This window comes from Hippoglossus stenolepis, chromosome 12 (assembly GCF_022539355.2).
Source record: "Hippoglossus stenolepis isolate QCI-W04-F060 chromosome 12, HSTE1.2, whole genome shotgun sequence".
Lineage (NCBI taxonomy): Eukaryota > Metazoa > Chordata > Actinopteri > Pleuronectiformes > Pleuronectidae > Hippoglossus > Hippoglossus stenolepis.
Genome location: NC_061494.1, coordinates 20384685 through 20397478, shown reverse-complemented (window position 1 = coordinate 20397478; position 12794 = coordinate 20384685). Strand labels below are relative to the sequence as shown.

The 12794-nt window shown below is 42.7% G+C and overlaps 1 protein-coding gene across 3 annotated transcripts; it reads right to left on the bottom strand.

Moving 5' to 3' along the window:
* Positions 1 to 908: 908 nt before the first annotated feature.
* LOC118119339 (acylphosphatase-2) lies at positions 909 to 6830 on the bottom strand. Of its 3 annotated transcripts, XM_035173220.2 has the most exons (5): positions 6672 to 6830; positions 6482 to 6567; positions 6316 to 6332; positions 5770 to 5879; positions 909 to 2892 (listed from the first exon to the last, which is right to left on the bottom strand). In XM_035173220.2, the coding sequence occupies exons 3-5, from the start codon at positions 6316 to 6318 to the stop codon at positions 2778 to 2780; spliced, it is 228 nt and encodes a 75-aa protein (XP_035029111.1). In that variant the 5' UTR covers positions 6319 to 6332; positions 6482 to 6567; positions 6672 to 6830; the 3' UTR covers positions 909 to 2777. The 3 variants fall into 3 exon arrangements, with proteins under 3 accessions (XP_035029111.1, XP_035029112.1, XP_035029109.1); XM_035173221.2 differs by lacking the exon at positions 6482 to 6567 and having other exon boundaries at positions 6597 to 6826; XM_035173218.2 differs by lacking the exon at positions 6482 to 6567 and having other exon boundaries at positions 2504 to 2892.
* Between the last annotated feature and the right edge of the window lie 5964 nt (positions 6831 to 12794).

The window sequence follows — 12794 nt, the reverse complement described above, 5'->3', positions numbered from 1 at the left end:
CAGTTTTTCTTTCACGGTAAAGTTGGACTCTACTCCAACATGTTGCCTGGCAACAGCTGGCTATCATCAGCACCCACTCAGGTGTGTATGTGTGTCTGTGTGTTTGTGTGTGTGTGTGTGTGTGTGTGTCATGATGAATAACACTAACTGTGTGGGCAGTTAAAGTGCTTGGCAGATTTTCAGAGAGAAAACAGATGGAAGGAGCAGAGAAAGGGAGGAGGAGAGAAGGAGAGAAGGGGTGTAGAAGAGAGGACAGAGGAGAGGAAGGAGACGAGGAAGGAGAGCAGGAAAGAGAAGGCAGCAACTTTTCTTTTTTCTCGCTCTCTTACACAAACACTTTCAGACAGAGTAACGTTTCCATGGTGAACACTACGGGATGCCAAGCTGGTTGCTGGGAGAGGAAGAAGAGGAGGAAGAAGAGGAGGAGGTCGAGGTCGGGGGATTTTTTCCAGTGACTGAAGTGTGTAGGCGCTCTCTCTCTCTCTCTCTCTCTGCACCATGTGTGTGGGGGTGGCTGTATTATTATATGTATTATTAGCATTATTCATACATCTTGTATCTGCAGCAGCTTCTCAGTGGGTTTGTGTTGCAGGTGAAAGAGAAACATGGACCCAGTTGAGAACCATCGCACAGCAGCTCAGCAGATATTGACATGTTTACGTCCTTAATGTCATCACGTATGTTTTTGTGTGTCTTGATACTTTGTCATTTTTAGATTTAATGTTAAATCTTCTGTTTTTTACACTAAAGTCAGTTTTCAGGCAACAGGGTGCGGGTGATGCTCTCGAGCCTTTTGCTCCAGGTGAGTTTTCTCCTGAGTCGCGGAGGCTGGAGCGAAACCTTTATTTACATCAGTGAAAAACAACGAGGGAATTTACTTTTACAGACAATAACTCTCCTGACGTGGATCTGATTCACATGTTTTATAAAGACAAGTTTACTTTGTTTCAGCAGGAAAAGTGTAAATACAAACATCAGCCAAGAAATGACAGAAATCAATCTGGATGCAGCTAAAACTCAAGTTATTATGTCAACTTTTTAATTATGAATTCTCACGTATTGATCTGATTGACGAGTGGTTGAGGTGAATTTGTCTGTTCAGGATCAGAGCTGAGTCCAGATGAAGAAACTATCACGTCCGAGGTCAAAGAGTTTAAAAACCGCTTTGAACAGCCACGTTCAAACAGCGTTTGTGTTTTGTTATCAGATTGTTTATTTTAGAAAAATGCACAAACTGCAGCGCCCCCCACACACACACACACTCAGACGCTGTGAGAAACTCTTTGCTCGTCCCAGACGCTCGGACCCGTGAGGGTGGAGACGCGATATTGTTTAAATATTTGGACAACGTGCACGTTTTCGGACACGCTGACATCCATCGTCAAACAACAGGACAAACAAAAAGAAACTACAGTCAAGCATCAACCCTCCGTGACGTCAGCTGTTGGTTTGCGAGCCAGTGAGGCATCAGTTCGACATTTTGTTTTCTTGAAACCATATTTGGAGGAGCAGGGGCGGAGCCTGACTGAGAGCACAAAGACACTGCACGCCCACCTCCACCTCCCATCTGCACTCATTGGACGGTACTAGCTGTCAATCACACTATGAAAGTAGAGAGTGCGACATAATCTCCTTAGGAAAAATTTTACCGACGTTATAAAGTGAGAAGTAGAGTCATTTTCTCATAGATTTCTAAAGAAACAACCAGTGGAGTCGCCCCCTGCTGGTCACTACACACAATACGGGTTTCAGGCACTTTTCCATTGGCTTCACTTTTTGGAGCAGGTGTCTGCAGCCATGTTTATACAGTCTATGATTGTGTCGACTGAAATGACCATGAAGACTAATCACACCTCTGGAGGTCGGACTGTTGCCTCAGACTCTGTGAGTCCAGCTGCTGCAGGCGTTCCTAATAAACTGACAATGTTCAGTTTCTATGTGTCCAGAGGCTTCAGGAGAATTAAAGGGACAGAGAGCTGCTGAGATTATACTCCATCACCCCTCCTCTTCCTCTTCCTCCTCCTCCTCCGCTCTCACACACACACACACACAGTTTGCATGACAGTGATGAAGGGTCAGCTGTCTGTCCAGTGTGTGTGTGTGTGTGTGTGTGTGTGTGTGTGTGTGTGTGTGTGTGTAGTGTTATGTAAGTATGTCATTACTTTAAGATCCCAACAACTAACACCTCCGCCTCTCGTGTCCTGATTGTGTGTGTGTGAGTAATGTCTTAAGGCGAGTTGGCATGACGACAAGGCGTTCTTTTCCTCGGGGAGCTGGTCTCTGAGCGCACACACACACACAAACACACATGCATGTACACACACACACACAAACACTCTCTGTTCCTGCTGTGTCAGGGTTTTTCGTTGCCGTGGCAGCCGATCAGGAATTCCCCTCGCTGTGGTTTAATTGGATCAGATGGCAGGTGATCGGGTCACGTGACGTTGCGTAACGACACCTGTCGCTGGGTTGTGTTTGTTTACATCACACAGTGACATCAGACTGTAATCACATGTGGTTTATAGACACTGTGGCTTCAACAGCAGTGGATCTGACTGTTGACACCTCTGATGTACAATAAACAATAAATTATTAACAAACAGTAATTTATCTATGAACGTATTTTAGACGAGTTTATATTAATTTAACAACAATCTATTTCCCCAAACATTCATTATAGGACAGAAACAAACAGCCTGAAACAACGTATACTTATAACACGCATGTTTTAACTGTGTTTCTTTCTCCAGGACTTCAGGGTGCGTTTGGTTTTGTGGTCAGAAGCGAGTGTTGAAGCCGGAGAGCTCCAGCTTGTTGATGGACCTCTGGTTGCTGAAGGAAGCTCTGGTGATACGACTGGACGGACTTCCTTCTTTACTCAGCCACACCTTCCTGTGGACCACACACAGGGAGAAGACATCTTGAGCTCATGACATTGTTAACAATCAGAAACACAACACATGCAAATACAGAAACACAAATTGCGAAAGCGTGACCAGAAGTATTTCCAGAGGAAGCAACAGCTGGTTCGTGCTTAAACACTGCAGCTGCTCAGGTAACGTTTAAACCGCATGGATCTCAACTCTCGTCTTCATGAAGCTCCAAAAGAAGTTTGAGGTATTTTAGAATCAAACCGACGGATCGACGTCATGGGAAAAAATGTAGACACAAAAAAAAACACAACCAGCCAAGTGGGGATCAAGCCAACATCTGGACGACCAGGGGCATGATGGGAAAATACAAACACTGCCTCAGTTATATATAACCCCCCCAAAAAATCTGAGTCTGAGCTGCAGCAGGAAGAGTTTCACCACCATCCATGTGTGTGTGTGTGTGTGTGTGTGTGTGTGTGTGTGTAGATTAGAGGAGATTGCAGAGGATCAGGGTCACATCCATCCCAGCCAGAAAGATAGAGCGAGCCATAGAGGGAGAGAGAGAGAGAGAGAGAGAGAGAGAGAGAGAGAGAGAGAGAGAGAGAGAGAGAGAGTTTTGAAAGTGTCCTACTTTTCGTTTTTTGGCAAAAACACTTCTACCTCTACAACTGACCCATTACTCTACTGTACACACACACACACACACACACACACACACACACACACACACACACACACACACACACACACACACACACACACACACACACACACACACACACACACACACAGCTTAGTGTTAAGTCTCCAGCAGCTGATGTTGGTTTTTAATCTGCTTCTGTTTTTCCTCTAAAACAACAAACTTGTCGTGTTTTAAATTTCTGATCAAAACAAACAAAAACAAAAAAAAGAAAAGTTTCTGCTCATTGAAATTCACGAGGGAAGAAAAACTTCATGTTTGAACCACAGACTGTGAATAAAGATGGACGACATGACGACTCACAAAAGTGAAGCCAAATCATCAGGAGCCCCCCCTGGTGGCTGGCTGCAGCATAGGTTATAAGCCCGCCTCCTCCATGTTAATAGAGGGGACATGGAATACAAAAATCTGAGTATTTCTTATCACATTGATGTTTGTTCTCCTGATTGGTCCACCCAGTGTTTCCTCTCTCCTGCAGCAGGAAGCTTTAATTTATGTGATTTCTACCTTTCACAGTTTTTAAAAGGGCGACTTAAAGTAAAGAAATGAGAGATTTCAACAATAAAGTCATTCTCCTCCATCCTCTTCATTCCTCCACTCTCTTCTCTCTCTTCTTCTGCATCCTTCAGTTTTATTTCTGAGCTGCTTTTCTCTGGGAAACTGTTTTTATTCTCAGAGGAGAAAAAGTAGAATCCTCCCACTCGTTCACCTTCCACCAGCTCTCTCTCTTTCCTTCCAACCACTTCTCACTTTCACTACTCTCCTTCCTCCTCCCTCCCTCCCTCTCTCTCTCTTTATCCACAGGAACAGCTGCCTCCTGTTTCCCAGGCCCGACAGGAAGTGAGGTCGTGGTGAAAGTGGAGTCGACAGGAAGGACGCGAGAAGGAGCAAAGTAACACGGAAAGGATTCCTGATATAATGGAAGGAAATAGTTGGAGTTAGATAGTGTCAGTGTGTGGTGTGTGTGTGTGTGTGTGTGTGTGTGTGTGTGTGTGTGTGTGTGTGTGTGTGTGTGTGTGTGTGTGTGTGTGTGTGTGTGTGTGAGGTAATAGAGCAGCAGATCCCTGGAGACAGTTACGTCCTCTAAATGAAGTGTCCACACCCTGGTGACATCACTTCCTTCCAACAGAGACGTCAGAACACAATGAGCTTCAGTTCAATGATCGATTATTGTTTATTGATATTAGATCCGTTTGTGTTAATATCAGATAATTAATGCAACAGCTGATGAACTAGGATTGAATCAGATCCAAGAGGAAAAGATCTTTTCTCTTAAGTATCTGTGTTGAATAGAAGACGTGAGGATAAAAACTGTGACGTAAATCTGACATCATGATACGATTAAAGGAACAAGAAAGACCGAAATATATTTCTGATACAAATGATGTTTACATTTTCACATCTGTGTCAAATCTGTTTTTATGTCAAATATCTGATTCCTAAAGTTTCACAGATTCAACCTTCTGACATCAGCTGAGAAAAAATGTATAAACCCTAAAATCGACCTCAACAGACACAAATTGTATTTAAATGATTTTACATCACACGTCTTATTTTTTCTAACTCGTCTTCAATGGTTATTCATAATTTTTTTTAATATATTGTAACAATCCCTATTCACTTTATCAAAGGTAATTAAATGGAAAAACTAAAAACTGAAGACGACTGAGGCTTTATTATTATAATACCATATAATAGTGATTTACACGTCTCAAACTAGAATTTTGTGCCTAAGATTCACTTTTTACATATGAAAATGTCATAATTAGGTAGAAATATTGTGATAATAACAGGACCACAAAGGAACTTTTATAATTATTCTTATTTTGACTTGTTTAACTGACATTTGCTTTCACTGGTTTACTCCTCTGCTGTATCTAAATGTGTTTCTGAGATTTATTTAGTATTAAAATGTTGTCTTTTTCTCAGGAAATTGTAAGAAGGTAAATGGTGCCACCTAGTGGCTGTCAAACAGTATCACCACAGCTGCTCAGTGTTGATATCAGACTTTAAAACAGCCTCAGAAACTCATCTCACTTCATTCTGGTGTTAATAAAATAAATAAACCATCAGAAAGTGAGTGTTCAGAGTTTTTCTTTACTTCGACCACACGTCCAGATGTGCAGAGATTTTCTCAGTTTCTTGAAAAAGACAGATGTTGTATTTTGGTGATTTGGTGTAAAGGTCTGTACTCACATCTCCTCCACCAGGTCTGCAGGACCCTGGACTTGTCCCAGCACCGTCCCACTGTGGGTGTTCTTCACCCAGCCGACCAGGCCCAGCCGCAGACCCTCCTGCTCTGTGTACTGAAGAGACGGAAATATTATTCAACTGGTTCAATAAAACTGAACTCGATACCAGAAACAAATCATTGAGAAAATCCTCAAAGCAGGAGGAACAGACCCGACTGATCTGATCTGATCCACAGAGCTAAACTCTGACGTCAGCATATTTAAAGTTCCTCTTCTGTTATTGATTAAACAAAGAAATTCAGAGCTGCAGACTCTTCAGAGAAAAGCATCAGAAAAACAATGATTTATATATTTTTTTCTTCGACATTTTTATACTGTTTAAGACAAATTATTTGAGGAATAAAGGGAAGTTTGGAGATTGGAACGATGCAGTTTGGCCCCTCAGGTCCCTTTTCACCTGAGGGGCCCCAACATCGCTTGAAACGACTGGAAACAAAGACTGATGTGAACTGAAATGAGTGTTTGGGACAAAGGTTCAGGAGAAACTCACCATTCTGAAACAGACTCCTGTGGAAACAACAAGAGACACAAGTAAAGACACAATTAATTCAAATATGTCATGAAGATAGGAGAAATTCACACATTCAGAGGATTGATTTACTGTAATTAAACATAAGAGCTGTTTTGATTTCCACTGGTTAAAATAAGCAGCTCACTGTGTTTTCAGGTGAGTTTGCAATAATTTTGCTGCAGAGCTGCAGTGAACGTGCAGTGAAATCCTGCTGCACAGCTGAGTCTGTTCCTAAAATAAGAAGCAACGTATCATCTTACAGCCTCGACTCGGACACAGCAGAGAAGAGAGGAAGAGGAGGAGGAAGAGGAGGAGGAGGAGAGAAACATACGGACCCTGAACGTGACCGAAGATTTCAAAATCCACCGACGCCAGTTTCCCTCCTGCTGCTTCAGACATAATGAGAGAGAAACACAGAGAGAACAGAAGAGGGAGTGAAGGCCTCCGCTCGCTCTCTCTCTCCCTCCTCCTCACCCACATGTTCACCCGGGTCTGATGGTCTCTGTAGTCCAGAAGAACTACAGCTACACCGACTCACAGTAACTGACACAGAGGCACTGACACAGACTGACACAACAAAGACAATCACAGCAACCAAATGAAACTTCTCAGATGAAACTGGATAAACCTGTTTTATAATGTGATGTGGTTTTTATAAACTATATAAGAATAAAACGTCTGAAGTGTCTCTTCCTCCAGGTTCTGGTGCTTCATGAAAACATCTGGACTGACTTCAGGTTATTTAAGACGTAACTGAAGAAGGTTTCAGAAGCTAAAACACCAGATTCCTTCATACGACACAAACTATAAATAATAAGAAGTAAACATGACGAGAGACTTTGTTAAAAACATGTACAGTGTTTGATTGTCCACTAGATGTCACTCACAGCTCAATAAATCCAGCAGGGGAGCCTCCACTGTAAATTACACACACACACACACACACACACACACACACACACACACACACACACACACACACACACACACCCACCCACAACACGTAGAGAACACTGTATATATACTGTATGCTATTTACTTGTACTGTACAAATACACTGTATGTACAGTATATGTGTGCATGAATATATACTGTATGTACTGTGTGTACAGTATACATGTACTGTGTACTTTACATGTAATAATAACAGAAATAACATTATATAATATATATATAACAGGTGTTACAAAGGGCTTCTCAAATAAAAACAAGAAGAAAAATAATAATTAAACTACATCATAAAAAAAGAAAGTCAAAGGATGAAAGAAACATGATATCTGCTAAAATGTATATATGTTATATGTATGTATGTGTACTGGTTGTATGTTATATGTATGTATATATATACTGTATGTCATGAACGGTGTGAACGGTACAGTATGATACATGTATGTATGTATGTGTCCAGACCATCTAGGAACAGAGTGATTAGACCATAATGTCTCAGTTTAAGCCTTTTCAATACCACATAACACACTATAATCTCTATACACACACACACACACACACACACACACACACACACACACACACACACACTCTACAATTAGGGCAAAACATACACAGACTGTAACACCCCCACCCACCCCAACACACACTCTAATATGTGTTCTAATCTGTGTGTGTGTGTGTCAAAACAAACACCAGAATCTAAAGAGGCTGTAAATCCAACACACTGCTCACATGTGTGTTCCTCACTGTGTCCATCTGCACAAAACACACAACACCACAGTGTAGTAGTGTTGTAGTAGTTAAATATGAGACGTGATCGATGCTGATTTAAAGGTAAAACAATCACATTTGATATTTTATGACATAAAATAAAGTAAAAAGACTAAATTCAGACTCAGAGACTCAGAGAAAAAAATGACGCAGCTCAGTTAACGGCTCGTCGGTTTGAATCCTGAAGGACGCTCATCCTAACTGGAGCCAGAAGGTCAGAATGTACAGGAACATCAAGTACAGAGGCTGCACGCTTTAACACACACACACACACACAGACACACAAAGACACACACACACACAGTACAGATACAGTGAGCATATACAATTTTATTTTTTACCCAGAACATGTTAGCAGATGGTACAAGAAAGTAGACGTTAAACAAAATGTTTGTCTAAGATGGTTTCTGTCATTTTATGTAGTTCTGATCACACTGATGTTTGTTCATGTTTCTGATGAATTTGGTTTTAATTAGTTAATTGATTATATAGCTGCACAGACTCCAATTGACGTCAAAGACACAAGATGGCGGCGCCCGTATCCGAGATATTATGGCTTCCTTTCTGGACAGTGACAGTTTGTTTATTTACTTACAGTCTGAGTTAAACCACGACAAGGTTCATTATATCTGTGGCTGAGACGGAGACTCAAGAGACAACAATCACAGCTCATTACGTTGAATTAGCTTCACCTCTGTGTTCTCGCTCTGAACACATACCAGTGCTGGTCCTGTTCACGGTGTCGTACACGACCACGACCACAGGAAACTGGGGGCTGAGCTCTCTCTCTCTCTCTCTCTCTCTCTCTCTCTCTCTCTCTCTCTCTCTCTCTCTCTCTCTCTCTCTCTCTCTCTCTCTCCCCCTCTCTCTCTCTCTCTCTCTCCCTCTCTGCCGTGGGCTGGTGTTGTGCTGACAGCTGCAGCCTCTGACATGAAGCCAAGATGATCGCTCCTGTAGAAATATTTACTACACACAACCACAACATACACACACACACACACAAAGACACACACACAGAGAGAGTGAGAGAGAGACCTACGCTGCAGAGCCACACACTCATAAATGTAGAGCATATGTATCCCTAGACATACACACACACACACACACAGACACACACACACTGTACTGTACAAACTGGAAGGACACTCTGAACTCACATTCCTCCACCAAAGCTGATTGGCCACGTTATCACCACATTGCTTGTACATGTAGATCAGATGAATCCAGATCAGGATCCAGATCCACACCAAATGTCACCTGTTCACATGTATGATCGCTCTTCACACGTCTGATGTGGTCTTTCAGTTTCAGTTCAGCATCTTCAGTTTCTTGTCATTATCACCATCATCTTCGCTTCATGACGCTTTTCAGAAACAAGACTCAGAATATATCACAATTAATGTGTAATGATGCAACATCGGTTGTTCCTCACCTGTAACATCAAGGACAAAGTGTGTGTGTGTGTGTGTGTTTGTGTGTGTGTGTGTGAGAGAGTATTTACTATTCCATTCAAGTGAGTCAATCTATGCGTCCATACTGTACATGGGCATCTGCTGTGTGTGTGCAGCCAAATGAGTGTGTGACGTAGTGCATGTGTCCACGTGCCTTGTGTACGTGTGTTCACACTTGTCCCTGTGTGTGTGTGTGTGTGTGTGTGTGTGTGTGTGTTTACACTTGGATGAGCCTTCTGTTCGGCGTGCAGTCGCTCCCAGTGAGCTGGGTTTTTAGGTCGCAGTGTTCTTTCTCCTGCCCACACACACCAACACACACACACACACACACACACACACACACACACACACACACACACACACACACACACACACACGTCAGGGGAAGATGTTGGGCGCTATTAGGTGCTGGGCTGCCGAGTGTGGGTGGGTGGGGGTGGTGGTGGTTTGTGTGTGTATATGTGTGTGTTTAGGGGGTCCCAGAGGTCTTGTCATGCATACGGGCGCAGAGCCAAGCTGAGAGGTTGTGTGTGTGTGTGTGTGTGTGTGTGATGCTGGAGGGTGTAAAGCCTCCACTGCTGTGTAACATGTCGACTCTTTTTAGTAATGTCATCCAACGCACACATACACACAGTTACATGCAGGACTCTACGTTAGCAAGAGCAAAACCCTCCATGTACAACACACACACACACACACACACACACACACACACACACACACACACACACAGCTCCATGAGGTAACAGACACACAGTCAGAAAGTGAAGCAGCAGTGGAGATGTGTGTGATTGGATGTGACTGGACAGCAGCAGCGTTCACTTGCATTAAGGCTACAGGACGTATATTAGATGCATTACGGTCACTGGGTTCATGTTATACTTTACTATATATTAGATTGTATTCTGCCCTGTGGCTCTTCACCACTAACGCTGCCGTCCTCATGTTTAATGATGTAACTGGCTCTGTGGTGGCCGCGCTGCAGGTCGAGCTCATCTCTGCAGAACCAAGGAGACATGCTCATCCTACACATATATGATATATAAATATATGTACAGTGGTATAGTGCTGACCCGGGTGTGTCATTAACATTTCACGGATTCCCAACAGGAAACACAGGATAACAGAGAGGAGAAGGATTATAAAACCAACACAGGAACCTCTTCGGCCTCGTGGAGGAACCAGAGTCAACATTGAACAGTCCAGTCTGAGGTGTGGTTCTTTACAGAGGTCGACTTTCAGAGGGAATTTCATGTGTTATATATTTTTTTCTCACTTTAATGGGACTATGGATACACTCGCTAATCCTAGATTATAACATCGGTGTTATGTAAGTGAATATTGATTCATATAAAAAAAGAAATAACCAATAAATAAATACATTTGTTCTGTGAACAATCTCCTGTCCAGAGTTTGAAGTTTGGAGTGTTTTCATTTGTAATATATTACTATCATCTTTAATAACATGCATATAAAAACTACTGTGGAAATTCTCATCTAATAATTCTATGCACATTTTGCATTCATCATAAACTTTACTCGGCTCATCTGAAGTGAAAATGTCACATTCAGAAGACATGTATGTATGCATGTGTGTGTGCGCGTGTGTGTGCGCGCGTGTGTGTGTGTGTGTGTATGTGTGCGTGTGTGTGCGCGTGTGTGAGGATGTGTTGCCAACCACAGTTACCAAATTGACCTTAATCAAAGGACACAGCAGCAGTGGGCTGCTACAATACACACAAACCTGGAGGGTGGGGAAGAACCGACACACACAGTCAAAACACACACACACACACACACACACACACACACACACACACACACACACACACACACACACACACAAAGCAGTGTGAGCTGGCGGCAGTGTTTGAGAGAAAAAGCAAAAGAACATTTGTCTGGTCAGTTGGTGTCTGACTCCAAACAAGAAACCGGATTTCTGTGTGTGTGTGTGTGTGTGTGTGTGTGTGTGTGTGTGTGTGTGTGTGTGTGTGTGTGTGTGTGTGTGTGTGTGTGTGTGTGTGTGTGTGTGTGTGTTTGGATAAAAGGCTCTTTAAAACGAATTCAGTGTGTTTATGTAGCTCATGTGTCTCAGTAGCTGATAGAATCCAAATCCTAAAACAAACTATCTGGCAACATTTCCTTGATAAATGTTTTGGCCTCTCAGTTTATTGTCAGGATGGATATAAACATGAGAGAGAGAGAGAGAGAGAGAGAGAGAGAGAGAGAGAGAGAGAGAGAGAGAGGACATGAAGCAAAGGGCTGAGTCACAACTCAAACATCTGTCCATGAGAGGGACTCCAGTCGTCCCCTTGTCTTCCAGATGTGCGTAATCGGCCACAGTGTAAAGACGCCAGTTTTCCAGTCACTCATCTCCAGATCACTCAGCTTCACCTGGTGGTCGTTTTGAAGCTCTGACACATTGTAGTTTATTATTTCCGTGTCGTCCTTGTAGCTCCACTAACCTGCCGGCTGTAATCGTAACACTTGTCTGATGAGGAAAGAGAAGATTCTCAATGTCTGACCATGATTTCATGACTTTAGTCTCAAACACATTAAACCTGGCCGTCCCATTGGCCTCTCGTCCTGTTGGCCACAGGTTCAATGCCTCCTCTGTGAACAGTAAACACTCTGCTGTGGGTCCTTCACCTCCCTGAGCTCCTCTCCCACGTACGAGCACCTGCAAGTTCCAGATATAAACTGCAAAACGATGAATACGCACACAAAAAACGCGCATACAGCCACATACAACCTGGTTTCATTAAAATGATAATGTGCGGTGAGAATGTGTTCGACCATACGCTGACGTACACGTGCTTTCAAAGAAGCAGCTGCAGGTGAAATGTTAGAGATGAAATATTAAAATGAGACGTGACTTTACAGTAAAACATTATTCATGAATGTGCTGCCTGGAGTTCACCTTCATCTGATGGAGAATCAGCCTCCTCTCATCTGCTGACTAAAGAGCATAAACAGAAAGTAAAGATGGACGACACGTCTCCACTTCCTCCCACTATCCAGAAAGTAAACTGAAATATCTCCACAAAATATCTTGGTCATGAGTTTGGTCGTCTCGTTCCCATTCGTTATCATTTTGTGGCAAAGACGAGGAGATTCCAGAACACAGAACACTTTCTTGTTGTTGTGAACGAGTCTGACCCGGACAATCTCCTGCTGCTTCTTCACCTGAGAAACACTAACTACACAAAATGTCCACAAACTGTTTTCTGGAGTTGTAAACAGTCATGTTGACAGACACAGTGATGTTCTTTCCCATTGAAGCAA